The sequence below is a fragment of the Panthera onca genome, chromosome D2, assembly GCF_046562875.1.
Source record: "Panthera onca isolate mPanOnc1 chromosome D2, mPanOnc1 haplotype 2, whole genome shotgun sequence".
In the NCBI taxonomy this organism is placed as follows: Eukaryota; Metazoa; Chordata; class Mammalia; order Carnivora; family Felidae; genus Panthera; species Panthera onca.
This window is the reverse complement of record NC_138349.1, coordinates 28,905,347-28,920,345: the sequence shown is the minus strand read 5'-3', so window position 1 is coordinate 28,920,345 and position 14,999 is coordinate 28,905,347. Positions and strand designations below refer to the sequence as shown.

The window sequence follows — 14,999 nt, the reverse complement described above, 5'->3', positions numbered from 1 at the left end:
ATCTCAGGCTTTGTTCTTATTTGCAGTACTTTTGTTCATCTTAAGTTTTCTGGTACAAGGTGTCTTCCCCCCTATGTTTTCCCATTTCTTTTGCCAATTTTTTAAATTATAGTTCTAGGGGCACCTGGGTGGCTCAGTCGGTTAAGCATCCGACTTCGGCTCAGGTCATGATCTCACGGTTCGTGAGTTCGAGCCCCACGTCAGGCTCTGTGCTGACAGCTCAGAGCCTGGAGCCCATTTCAGATTCTGTGTCTCCCTCTCTCTCTGCCCCTCCCCTGTTCATGCTCTGTCTGTCTCAAAAATAAATAAACGTTAAAAAAATTTTTTTTTAATTAAAAAAAATTATAGTTCTAATGGGCTAGATTTTATTGCATCTGTGCTTTTGAGAAACTGTTTATTTATGTATTTTGAGAGAGGCAGAGAGAGTGCAAGTGGGAGAGGGGCAGAGAGAAAGGGAGAGAGAGAATCCTAAGCAGGCTCCACACTATCAGTGCAGAGCCCAACGAAGGGCTCAATCCCACAACCATGAGATCATGACTGAGCCGAAATCAAGAGCTGGATGCTTAACTGACTGAGACACCCAGGCACTCCCGTGTCCTGTGCTTTTTAATGTAAGCTGGCTCAGGTGCCTTTGAGCTGGCTCAGGTGCCTTTAATGTAAGCTGGCTCAGGTGGGGCATAATATATTATTATTATTAAAGAAGCATAACTGTAATAATTATTAATCACCACCATCATCATGAGCTTGGGTAATAACCTGATTTTATCCATTTCAATATTTATAGTAGAGACTGAATATTAAGTCCTCTCTTTTGAACTGCTGGAAGACCTTCCCAGCTCAGAGCAGTAACAAGAAGTCAGCAGTTGCTTTGTGTGCCTACCTCCCCAGGTGATTGCCATCTAGGCCATCATATGCTACTGAGCTCCTTCCTTGGTCCTAATTACTATTTAATGGAACTTAGCTGTTATTTTCTAGCAGCCCTCTCCTTGGGCAGGAGAGTGCCAACTAAATGACAAAGAACCTTGAAAAGCTGGGGTGCTTCTGCCAGCGAGTGTATAATTATAATTCCTTTATATGTCAATACTACTCCTCTGTTGGAAACTCTGTGCCTTCAAGTTTTTGAAACTCAAAAGACAACTACTCCTTCCTAATCTGGATAGCTGTGAGGAAAAGCAAGGATTTTTTCTAGCGATCTGGAGGTCTCTTCCCTCCACCCCAAACCCAGCCCTGACAGTCGTTGTGCAGATAGAACGCCACTGTTCCATCAATCTTCCAATTGTTGAAGGGTTGGAAGTTCCTTGGGCTTTACCAATCCTATAAATTTACCCTGTGGTTACTTGGATGGCCTCTTCCTGAGCCCCTCTTATCACCTGGATTGCGGAGAAGCTCTCTGAAACATCTCTACCTATTTCTTAGCACACTGGATCCAGTTTGGCTTTGGTCATATAATTTGAGAGGGAGGGAAGTTTGTTTTATGCTAACTTCTCCAGGGTGATTCTTCTTTCTTGTGAAATAAAATAAAGAACCCTGAAACTGTCACTTCTTATGCCTCTGCAACAGTCTCTGATAATAGTTTCACAATAGTTTAGTGAAATACTTTAATACCCACTCATGGTGGAAAACTATCAGGCCTCATCAGCCTCCCTGGTGATTTTGTATCAGGGAGGTTATAAGTGCCTTGGTTTCTCTGGGTTCCATTAATTGTTGCCACTCCCATGTCAAATTATGGGCAAGAGTTCTCCCCCTATTTGGCATAGACTACTAGTCATTCCTCAATACCTTTCCTCCCCTTCTTACATGATCATGTAATTTTATCTAGAAGCACATGGCTCCCATATAAATACCACATTACCCAGCCTCCCTTGCAGCTAGTTATGGTGCCTGAACAAGTTCTGGTCAGTGGAATGTGAGTGCAGTAGTAGGCTTCCACTTACAACTTCCGGCTCATGTCCTTAAAAGGATGGAATGTACTTTCCTTTTCTACTTTCCTACTTCCTGATGGCTGTAATATGCACTTAAGAGCAGGAGCTGGAGCATGAGGTAGAAGGCATACGTTGAAAATGGCAATGCAGTGAGGTAGAAGCAACCTGGGCTCCACGTGACTGTGGAGCCCCATATTAGTCCAGGGCTTCTCATACCTCAGAATGTTACGAGAGAGAGAAATAAACTCCTGTGAATGTTTCATATGAATACCTCCACGTCAGATGGGTACTTTGGAAAAGGAATTTTTCTAGGAAAATTACGGAAAAAGAGTTGAAGTCAACAAACTGACAACACAAAATTCCGATGTTAAGAAAAGTCAAGTCTAATCACAGATCTCTTAGTTAAAACTATTTACTGAGTATATAAAATCCTTTTCCTTTTCTCAGTAGGAAGTGCCCTGTTAAGAAATCCTCTTAGAAAAAAAGAAAAAGAAAAAAGAAATCCTCTTTTCCTGAGGGGCTCAGGAAAGACGTGGGTGCCTGGATGGCTCAGTCAGTTGAGCATCTGACTTTGATTTCAGCTCAGGTCATGATCTCATGGTCATGGGACCAAGCCCCACGTTGGGTTCTGTGCTGACAACGTGGAGCCTGCTTGGGATTCTCTCTCTCCCTTGCTCTCTGCCCCTCCCTTGCTCATGTACCTCTCTCTCTCTCTCTCCAAATAAATAATTAACTTGAAAAAAAGAAGAAATCCTCTTATTGTTGCTGTTCTTCTTGGGCAATTCCTCCTTCTACTCACATGTTCTAATTAACTCTATTAGGTCATTTATATAAAGTTGGATTCCAAATGTCTCATGTTTCTTAAAATGGACAGTAGGCAGAAGAAAGTTGCGACCTAGAAATGAGGGAAGGGTTAAATCCTCAGAGCATTCTCTAGAGGATTATATAAAACGAGTGCATTTCACTAAAATTCAAATATAAGTGCCTGGAAAATGGCTGAAATGATATACACCAAACTATTTACAGTGTTTAATAATAGTGGCCTTTAACATTTTCCATATTATTTGACTTTTGTTTTTAACAAAGAACTATGTATTAGTTAAACTTTTAATAAAGATATTCCCAGGGTTTTGGGGGACAAGGGGTAGAATTCTTTTGGAATGGAATGAGGAGAAACACTGTTTTATATTTTCCTTTCATTGCCCTTCCAGACTCTGACTCTGGCAAAGCTCTTGCATATTCATAGCCTGAGGCCTCAGTTGGCTCTTGCTCCCACCCCTGCCTACTCCAGGCTGAGAGCCAGTAATGTTAAAACAAAACAACAGCAACACACACACACACACACACACACACACACACACACACACACACAAATGGCAATGACTTTGGGTTTCCTCAGACTTGAATAGTTGCTTGCTTCTGAGACCTGCGAGAGTTCCCAGGTCTCTCTGAACCTTCTGTCCACCTTGCTGTCACCCTGGAGCACCTCTCCATCTGTGTGTCACTGTCGGTTTATGTGTTGGCTTCCCTTGCTCCCTGAAGGCAGAGTGTGTATCTCATGTATCTGAAAGCCTTTAATAGTTGACCGAGGTAATAGGACTTCATAAATATTTGAAAGAATGAATGTGTGAATAGCCAGGATCTTGTCCTTAGTTTGAATGTTTTGCTAATAAGCTCTCAATATTTCATTTGTTGAATACTCCATGCTGAGAAACAATATGATTTGACTGAGACTCATTCTCTAAACAAGCAGTTGTCAAACATTTTGTTCTCAGGGCACTTTTGTGACTCCTAAAAATTATTAGGAACTCAAAAAAGTTTTAATTTGGGTTGTATCTAACAATAATTACCTTACAGAAATTAAAACTGAGGAAAAATTTAAGCATTTATAATAATGATTCATTTTTAAACAATAACAAACCCAATATACATAAATATAGACAACATATTTTTATGAAAAGCAATTATTTTCTAAAACAAAACAAATAAATTTGGTGAGGAAAAATGGGATTGTTTAACCCTTTTGCAAGCCTGTTTAATGTCCATCTTTAAAGAATACTGCTGGATTCTCACATCTGCTTCAGAATTCAACATGTTGTTGTATGTTGTTTGGTTGAAATATATTTGAAGAGGGGCGCCTGGGTGGCTCAGTTGGTTAAGCTACCGACTTCGGCTCAGGTCACGCACGATCTCACAGTTTGTGAGTTTGAGCCCTGCATCGGGCTCTGTGCTGACAGCTCAGAGCCTGGAGCCTGCTTCAAATTCTGTGTCTCCCCCTCTCTCTACCCTTCCCCTGCTCATGCTCTGTGTCTCTCTCTCAATAATAAATGTGAAAGAAAAAAAAATTAAAAAAAAAGACATATATATGAAGAAAATATGACCTCTCTCAGACATGTAATTTGGTAAGGGAAGACCTCACAAACCCCCTGAAAGGGTCTCAGGAGGCCCCAGGGTCCTTGGAGCACAACTTTGACAATATTGCCCTTTGCCTTATATCTGTGACTAGAACCTCCATACAGGTCTAACGATGTACTTGAACTTAAAATCATAGACTTACTGTTGCCACCACCGAATAGCATAAGGAAATTATTACCAGCGTTATTATAATCCTTTACCTGTGTACCATGTTTCATTGTTTTCAAAGCATTTTCTCATGCAATACCTCCCAACAGCTTGTCAGACATGGTCTAACTATCCCACTTTGCCCACGAGCAGTTTTCCTATTGTTAAATATCAAAATTCCATCAAGTAAATTTTAAAGATCTAATTGGCTTTATTAATTGATCTGTGAATCAGGCAGCATCCCATCTAGCAAGTAGAGGGGAGCTCCAAAGGGCTTCAGAAAAGGAAAGGTTTTTAAAGAGGGAGTGGAAAAAGGAAATTATTAGCAAAGAAGCCATTGTTTTAGGCAAGATCGCCCTTCTATGCGGAACAGAAGGGACCTATCAGTAAATTTCCTAGTGTTGGCCAGGCAATTCCCATGGCAACTGGTTAAAGGTTACATTTTTGGGAGGTTGAAACTGCAATTGGGTCAGGTAGTAAGTCTTCATTTACTGACGTGGGGCCTTAACCTAAGTGACACCATTTGGGTCCTGTGGTTTTCTTTTTAACACTATGAATCATGAAATTCAAATTTATATGGTCTGCTCAGGGTCATTCAATTGGCAAGAGGCAGAGTCAATACTCAGACTCATGCTTTATGAATGAGAGCTACATGTTCTTTCTCTGGCTACTCACACCAGCAGTGCCCCAAACTGAGCTCATTTATAAAAATCTAGAATAGCTAGATTTTATCAGCTACTGCTGCCTGCTCTTTGTACTTGATCAAAGCATAGTTGTAGGTAAAAAGCCTTTCCCTGATTCCAAGAACTGGCACTTAAATGTACTACTGTATTCCTAGAGACCAGTGACAGCCTCATGAGGGGGAAAACTAAATGACAGGTTATCATCTAGCATTGGACAACAAGATATGTCCAGGCTCACCAGTCTTGTAACAGTGATCCAGGCCCTCAGAATTCTGGGGCACCAGGGAATTCTACTACAGTAAATATAGGCCAAAGTGTGCTAGTGGGCCTAAATCTCTATTATTTAGGTAGAGCTGGCTCAGATCACTTCACCCTAGTACCAGAAGGACTTTGTAACTTTCTGTGTCTGGGTGGGCCATAGGTAACTGAGCATGCTAGGAAAAGCATGAAATCATGCTTTTCATGATTTCATGATTTCATGCTTTTCCTAGCCATGGCCAAACTTGATCCCCAGCAACTGTTTCTAGAGGGCCTAGTCTTTCCGATCCTTCATAAGCATTATCCTGATGCCTTCTCAGGCTTTTCTCAGATCTCAGGCTTCCAGTGGGTTAAACTTTACATTTCAATTATTTCCTAACTTATAAACGAAATAAACTGGTATTTATTAAAAGCCTACTATATGCCAGGCACTGTTCTATTTGTACTTACTTCTTTTCCACCAATCTTACAGAGGTGGTCATTACCATCATCTGATATGTAAAGAAATCAGGGTTTCCAGGGATTTATGTATCTTGAACTATCTTGCTAAAGGCAATGGCTAATAACTGGTTGTACTGTCATTTGAACCATGTCGTCTTATTCCAGGTCCCATTGCTCTTCCCATCACCATCATACCTTCACTAACGTCATGATTCTATGTGACCAATTATCTTCTGCCATCCTTACAGTCACATAGGGTATGAGAGCTCACCCACAGACATTTCCTGAACCTCCAATATGTTTCTGTCCCTTTCCTTGCCAATTCTAGGAATGTCCAGTCAAGAAAGACATTTCCTACGGACGTTCCTCAAAAAATTAAAACTAGAACTACCAGGGGAGCCTGGATGGCTCAGTCAGTTAAGCGTCTAACTTCAGCTCAGGTCATGATCTCATGGTTCCTGAGTTCAAGCCCCGCATCGGGCTCTGTGTTGACAGCTCAGAGCCTGGAACCTGCTTTGGATTCTGTGTCTCCCTCTCTCTCTGCCTCTCTCCTGCTCATGCTCTGGTGTTAAAAAAAATTAAAAAAAGAAAACCTAGAATTACCATATGGTCCAGCAATTCCACTTCTGGGTATTTATCTTAAGAAAATGATATCACTATCTCAAACAGATATCTGCACCCTGCTGCTCCTTGCAGCTTTATTTACAATAGCCAAGACATGGAAACAACCTAAGTGGCCATTGACAGATGAATGGACAAAGAAAATACAGTACACATGTACAATGAGATATTATTCAGCCACCAAAAAAGGAAATCCTGCTATTTGCAACATAATGGATGGACATTAAGGACATTATACTAAGTGAAGTAAGTCAGACAGAGAAAAACAAATGCTGTATGATGTCACTTATATGTGGAGTCTAAAACAAAAAAACAGAAACAAAATCCAACAAACTCATAGATACAGAGAATAAATTGGTGGTTGTCAGATACAGGGGGATGAGAGGGGAAGTGGAATCAGTGAAGGTGGTCAAAAGGTACAAACTTCCAATTATAAGATTAATGAGTCCAGCATGATGACTATAGTTAACAATACGGTATTGTATATTTGAAGGTTGCTAAGAGATTAAATCTTAAAAATCCTCATTATTAGAAAAAAAGTAACTATGGTGACGAGTGTCAACTAAACTAATTGTGGAGATCATTTCCCAATACATACATATATGAAATCATGTTTTACACCTAAAATGAATGCAATGTTGTATGTTAATTATATCTCAATAAAGAAAAAAAGAAGGACATCTTCTTCCTAGACTCCAAATTTACTTCAACTTCTCCTGTTAATGCAGGATTCTACCAATCTATGAACAGATCCTTGAGATCCACTCAAAAAAGGCAGAGTGAACAGAGATAGGCATTTCCTTACAACCACTGATGAATAAAGAGCATCCAGTTGACATTAGTTGGTGTGGAGGCACAAGTCACCAAAGATTGAGGGTCTGTGCCCTCCTCCCCAACTGCATGGTGACCAGACCCAGCCGTGCCCTGTCTCAGAGCCGCTCCTATACAGGGCCAGTCCCAGGTGCACCTTCGAGATAACAATACTGTCTCCTAAAACAAACAGCCATTGTTTTCATACAAAGACCTTCAATGTTTCCTCCAACAACAAAAGGCTACAGCCATCCTGCCAAGAAGACAAAGCGCTGGAAGCCCTTTCATAAATATCAGGATGGTGGGAGGGGAGGAGTGGAGGCAAGAAGATCATTCTCCAGCATTTTCTATGTAGAGGAAGAGGACAAAATCCACCCATCAGGGACTGTTCTGAATTACTGATCGCTCCTGAACTATTCATAATGACAATAATAACGGCTTCCTAATCTGTGAAATGGAAGTAATATCTATTCCTTACAGGATTGTTGTCAAGACCAAATGAGATAATAGGCGTAAAACCTCTTTGTAAGACTTAAAAGGCTGCCCAACTGATAGGGTTATTGTGGGAAGACTGATGTTTCACCCACACCGCCTGCATAAAAAAGATAGCTCTATTTTCGCTGATGAAACTCCTAATAGCTCTGGTATCTAGCGCCACCCAGGTCCTAGAATAAAGCATATGGGAAAAGGAATGTGGTCAGTATGGCTGCCCACCATAGATTATGAGGGCCTGTCCCAGGCCAAAGTAGGCTATTTTTCCTAGCCCCAGGAATCCAAATCCTGGAAATGAGCCTCCTGGTGGTTGGTCCCTCCCCTAGGGTCTAATGTTCCAAACTTCACGCCCCATCCCCTCTCTTGTCCCTCTTAAAACATGCCTTCCTTAAACAATTTACACAAAAGTAGATACACATAATAAATTAAAGCTTGAGAAAACTGTCCATCCTCACTGATAATCAAAGGCAAATTAAGGCAAATTGTACCATGTTATGCCTACTTAATAACAAAAATTACAAATGAGAATATCCAATGTTGGTGAGATTGTGACAAAATTGGTCTGATCTCAGAGTACTAGTGGCATCATAAATTTGTATGATCCCTTACAAAGGCAAAGATAACACCACATAGCAAGGATTAAGAAGGTATTCCTATCTTTTGGCCTAGTAATCTCCCTCCCTGGAAATTCCAAAGGAAATAATTTAACAAAAATGGCAAAAAGTACCAAGTATACATACATTTACCTATAGTTGGCAAATACTGAGACAACAAGAGAAGTATTATAGTTAATTGTGATGTGACTGTAGTCATTAAAATGAAAATATAAAAACTGCTTACGAACATGAAGAAGTATTTAAGATACAATTGTAAGTGAAGGGAACCATATGATACAACTAGGTAAAATATGTAAGTATGTGGATAAGGACTGGTGATAAGTGACAATATCTATGGGGTTGTGGCGGTAAATTATAGGTGACCTATATTTCAAATGTCCTTTAATGTTTTTATATCATTTTTAAAATACAACAATAAAAAGAAAGAAAAATAACCAGCTGGTAGAATTCTCTCAAAATTATGCTTCTCCTAAGGTAGGATGGGTAGTTTTCCTTGCTAAGATGTTGATGGGTGTTAATAAATTAATGTGTAACACATTGACATGCAGAGAGGCTGTAGCAGATTCTGGTTAAAAGTCTCAATAACTGAATCAAGCCAACAGCCACTGAATTGGATCCCTGCTTCTGCCACTTACTTGCTGTATGGCCCTGGGCAAGCTATTTCACATATCTAAACCTTTCTGGATTTATAAAATGGGAGTGATGACGGAACCAATATCCTAGAATCACTGTGAGTAGTCAACAAGATAATGCACATAGCGTAGTGCTTTCATTCAGTAAAAGGTTGGTGTGTGTGCTGTTAATAACAACAAGGATGTGGTTGTAGTGATAAACTGAGGTCTTCTGGAGAAAATGCCTTAACTTAAATGGTGCTGTTCAAATGATATTAGCCCTATATGCCTATCTGTGAAGCCAACCACAAACCAAATAGACCTTACTTTTTTAGAGCAGGTTTAGGTTCAAAGCAAAACTGAGTGGAAGATACAGAGATTTCCCATATACCTTTGCCTCCACATATGGACAGACTCCCCCATTATCAAAATCATCCATCAGAGTGGTACATTTATTACAATCGATGACTCTACATCGACACATCATTATTTGAGGTCCATACTTTATATCAGTGTTCACTCTTGGTTTTGTATATTATATGGGTTTGGACAAATGTATAATGACAGGTATCTATTATAATATCATCATACAGAGTAGTTTCACTGCCTTAAAAATTCTCTGCACACCACCTACTCATCTCTCTCACCTCTCGGATCCCTGGAAACCACTGATCCTTTTACTATCTCCATAGCTTTACCTTTCTCAGAACGTCACACAGTTAGAATCATACAATATGTAGCCTTTTCAACTTTTTTTTTTTTTTTGGGGGGGGGGGGACAGAGAGAGACAGAGCATGAACGGGGGAGGGGCAGAGAGAGAGGGAGACACAGAATCGGAAACAGGCTCCAGGCTCCGAGCCATCAGCCCAGAGCCTGACGCGGGGCTCGAACTCACAGACCGCGAGATCGTGACCTGGCTGAAGTCGGACGCTTAACCGACTGCGCCACCCAGGTGTCCCAATATGTAGCCTTTTCAGATTTGCTTCTTTCTTGAGAGGTATTTTTTTTATAACCACTCTAGAGGACCAAGTGAGTATATTGAAATTCCACTAGATGATACAAAGATAATTACTATCAGTGATTGGGTTAGATTATTTATATATGTTATCTCCATAAGATAAATAGTATTATCCTTGTTCTAGCAACAAGAAAGTGCCCAAAGTTATAAAACCAGTAAGTGCCAGAGCTGGTATTTGAATCCAGTTTGTCTGTCTCCAACCTTCATATCTTTCCATTATGCCACAGTATTGACCCTAATACCAAATATGGGTCCTGAAACATCTGAATCCATAGGAACTGACAGGGAAAAGCACACTGATAAAGGTGGATTTCCAAACACATGTCATTGAAGCTCTTGGAAGACAGCATCCTAATAGAACAACACAATAGCCACCCTTAAATAGACCTGCCTAGCTGTAGAATGGGTTGCCCCATGAAATAGTGAAATCCCCATGGATATTTCCCAGGGTGGGGCTAGTTGGCCACCTGACAGAGCACCACAGGAGGAATCATAGAGAAGGGATTTCTGTGTCCTTGAACTGGACAACCTCTAAATCTGGCTGCTCAGGGACTCTGCACTTATTGGACTGAGTTTATGACTCAGACTTTGGCAAGTCACAGACCATTTAGCATTCACCGGTGCATTAAAATGCCCCTAAATATTCTCAGTGGGCTTCCAGAAACCCAACTTCAACCCCCTTCAGTTCCATACACAGGAGTCAGAAATGGTTCACTATGACTCTGGGGAGCTAGGAACCTCCCAATCTTGCTCCAGAGGCTAATCTGGAAATAGAGACATTTATATAGAAAGGCTCTCCCTGCGGGTTTCAGCTGCTATCATGGGATATGAAAAAGGAGAGGACACTCCTTCCTAACAGATGGTTAAGACAAAAAATCAATATGTCAACAAATGAATTTCTGATGGTCACTTGCTGAAAGGAATCAAATGGCCCCCACAGAACGTACACTTGGTCGACTGTTGTTTCCCGCATACACTGTCTCCTTTCCCTCTGTGCTGATGACCCATGGTAAACACTCAGAACTGCCCCTTCTATTCCCACAGAGTAAGTCCCAACAGAGTGCAACCTGAGAAAGTGCTTTCTGCTCAGTTTTCCTACAGGGCTCACATAAATGCAGTTGGCTCTAAGATGATGACATTTTCCATCTACACTTATGTTTTCAGACACTTTCAAAAGATTCATGCATCCTAAAAAGAACAGAGCTTTCTGTGGAGTATAAGGTCATGTAATAATGGAGGCACCTTAGTTGTAGGGTCCAAACTTCAGTTTAATTAACACACACGTACACACACAACTCCATGAAACTAGCTAAAATTCACTTGTGCAAGTTTTTGAAGAAGCCATTGGCTATGTACAAAGCATCCTATCTATAGGCCTTATACCATCTATTTGGTGCACCTTTGTTATTATCTATAATTATTTGACTCTATCCTTTCATGGCTCAGTGTTTTATCCTTTCACTGGGTTCTTTCAACTTAGATACCAAACCTTCCCAGTTTGGGAAGTTCCCAGAACTTCAGATAAGCTTGCTTCAATGTCTGTGGCATGGTGATCTCTCACATGGGAGAATCTTAGCTGTATTGACCACCATAGCACTGGCATCTTTAACCCCTTTATCAGGAATCTGAGCTCTAAGGCCTGCTGAACCTTTTTCCTTCTGCCTCTAAAGAAACGGGGATCAGACATAGCATAACAACCATGTAAAACCCACCAAACTATTTTTGTTCCAAATAGAAAGGAACCATTTTCCACATTTTACAGAAGGGTAAAAACTTCCACTTTCCAAAAGAACATGGTGGCGGCTGAATTGGTGCCAGGAACTTGAATTTAAAAACTGTATTCCCCTCATAATGCTTGACAAAACAACTTTAATAGCTTTCTAACAATCTGCCTTCTTCTCCTGAACTCAGTGACAAAAATTTCTTTTAAATTTTATTGTTATTTATTTTGAGAGTGAGAGGAGCATGAGCAAGAGAGGGACATACACACACAGAGGGAGAGAGAGAGAGAGAGAGAGAGAGAGAGAGAGAGAGAGAGAGAGGAAGAAAGAATCCCAAGCAGGCTCTGCACTGTCAGGGCAGAGCTCGTGAACCAGGAGATCATGACCTGAGCCAGAGTCAGACACTTAAATGACTGAGCCTCCCAGATGCCCTGACAAATTCTTTTTAATAAAAATATCTTTAACTGAAAAGGTATCAATCCCAGGACACGACCTGCTCACACACAGATGCCATCTCCACGGGTGTTGCTGCGGAAGTGTGTACACAGATGTTGTATGCATAGATGCTTCTCACAGAGACACAGAGACAAATGTTACTCACAGAGACAGATGTCCACCAGGAACACGATGTATACTAAAAGCTCCCGCAGGGTGGTCTTGACATACAGCTCCCGGTTTTCAGCTGTGTTCTCAGTCAGGGTTGTTCCCCAAAGTCCTAAGGGACATAGGAGAGACATCTAGGATCCCTAAGAGCAGGGTTCCTCCCAGTTGCCTGGCCCATCAGTCCCTGGACTTTACTCCTATTTCTACTCTGGCTCTCTCCTCACACATCACCGTATTATTATCTTCCTGAATCTGGCTACTCTAACCACACTCAAGCCTGCCCTCCTTCATCAAACACCCTGAGGTAGATAGTGGAAAAGACACTGGGTATTAGAGAATGAAGACCTGGAAAGGAGGTCCTTGTTTCAGGTGGGGCCATCTAGGGTATCATCACAAATATGCCCTCCCTCCAGCTAACTCCCACATACCTTTCTGGGTCCCCAGAGATGGAGATGACTGCACCAGGCTCTCTCTCTGAGAGACCATGAGACTGGCCTCTGTGTTCTGGGGACATCGGCTCTAAGGGACAATTCATAAAGCCCAAAGAGATATTGACATCCCACCTCTTCTTTAGATCACATCTCCCCCCAAAGCTTTTGGGACCCCTCTTCTAACTCCAGTATCCTGAAAGAACCCTCCTCCCACCAGGTACCTCTGATGCCACGGCAGATCTGGAAGCAGCAGTTGGACACCAGGGTCCTGTATGCCTTCTTTTGGGGTCCATCTTCAGGCTTTTTGGGCTGGGATTCAGGGGGTGTCACACTGGAGATGGTGCAGATCCTCAGTGTCCCATGTGGGGACCGGGGACCACTGTAGGCAGGGTTGTCCCAGGCTCCTCTCCCCATAGTTTGGAGCTCTTGCCCCTTGGGACTTCCCATAGCATTCGCGGGGAATGAGGTAGGGGACCTGGCACGTCAGATACCCGCTGTCACCTGAAGAAAGAGGGAGCAAAACAGTCCAGTCTAGTTAGCAGAAGGCAAAGGAAAGAGAGGGAGAGAACAGCTGGTCTCAGAAAGCCTCTGCTTCCTGCCTTTTGTAGGGAGAATCTATACTAGCTGTGGGGAGGGAGCAGACAGAAGGGGGTGGAGAATGGCCATCAGTCCTGTCTGGGGCTCTTTCTTCCTCTACCTTGGAGAAAGGGGGGTGGGAGGGAGCTAGAAGGCAGGGGTTTGGCAGGAGAAGGAGAAGACTGGGAGGGAGGTGTGGAGATGGGGTGGAAGGAAGGAGGAGTGAGAGAGGTGTGCCGGGAGGAGAGGAGGGCTGTTTATAGATGGGCCTGGTGGCTGTTGGGGGGGGGGGGGAGGGTCCCAGTCGGAAAGAAGAGGGGATGAAAGAGCAGTGGGAGGAGCTGGCAAAAGAGGATGCCTGGCAGACTCCGTTGTGGGTCTGGGCTAATTTCCACTAAAAGCTCCTGAAAGGGCCGACATGGATTGGGCTAGGGACCAAGGCCAGGGACAGGAGACTGGAAAGTGCTGCCCCCCTTCCAGGTTCATTCAATGGTGTCTGAGGCCCCTTTAATGTCTCACCTTGGGCTGTCCCCTGTGGTGGCCCTACAGCTGGGGAAAGGAAAGAGGCAGGAGGAGCCCCTGTTTTAGACACTTAAGGGGCAGGGTCCTGACTGCTGATGAGGTCGCGATGGTGGGGGGCACTATGGAGGTCCAGACTGTCTATATCCTTTCTCTGAGGTCTGCCCTCCTATGGCTTATGAGAGAGCTACACTGGCAGAAAAGTGTTTCTCAAAGGTATGAAGCTCAGCCTAGGGAAAAGGCTAAGCCCTGATTGGGAGAATGTATCAGAGAGCAAAGGGCAAGGACAGTGTGATTTGGAACTCCTTAAGAAGAGTAGATATCTGGACTCAGCTCAGCTGACAACTTTGTCTTATGACTCTGCTAGGTACTGGACCGAGGGCTGTAAACATGAGCACATAATGGAACTATGAGAATTATCAGCACTGGTCTGCTTTTTAAAATTTTTTTTCATGTTTATTTTTGAGAGAGAGAGACAGAGCACCAATGGGGAAGGGTCAGAGAGAGAGAGGGAGACAGAGAATCCAAAGCAGGCTCCAGGCTCTGAGCTGTCAGCACAGAGCCCGATCTGGGGCTTGAACTCACAAGACATGAGATGGTGACCCGAATCAACGTCAGATGCTTAACCATCAAAGTCTGAGCTACCCAGGCACCCCAGTATTGGTCTGCTTTCTTCCATCTCAGATGTCTGAATTAAAACCCTGGCATGTGCCCCCAGGTACATCTCTGCCTCTGCTCTGCTCCAACCTCTGATCACTTGCCTGGGGCTCCCTTACAAGCATGTGTCCAGAATGGCACTGGCCCCACAGGTGCAGGGGTTATATCCTCCTTGATGGCTAGGGTGGGGGCTGCTCTCTCTCCAACTGCTGGCTCCCCATCTGGACCACTCTATTGCTCACTCGACTGAAGTCCACCTCACCGCTCAGGAAAACACCAATCTGGTGGAAGTCACCAGTCTTAAGTGTCCCCATAAAGAGATCCTGATTCCAGACAACCCAAGGCTGGCCTCAGGTCCTTGATAAATAAGTGTACTCCAACACCTGAGAAAGGGTTGAAAAAACAGCAGCTATCTTACCCCTGGGTCTGCAGCATGGATCTCCTGTCCCAGGCCCAG

General features: G+C 42.9%; 1 protein-coding gene across 1 annotated transcript in view; it reads right to left on the bottom strand.

Annotated features, from left to right (window-relative positions):
* PKD2L1 (polycystin 2 like 1, transient receptor potential cation channel) overlaps positions 1–13,828 on the bottom strand; it is a 31,453-nt gene extending 17,625 nt beyond the window's left edge. Inside the window, exons 1-2 of the mRNA XM_060641759.3 lie at positions 13,012–13,828; positions 12,358–12,471 (exon numbers count right to left, since the gene is read on the bottom strand). Of these exons, the coding sequence (XP_060497742.2) occupies positions 12,358–12,471; positions 13,012–13,237 (340 nt within the window). The 5' untranslated portion in view covers positions 13,238–13,828. The remainder of the gene's footprint in view (positions 1–12,357; positions 12,472–13,011) is intronic.
* Between the last annotated feature and the right edge of the window lie 1,171 nt (positions 13,829–14,999).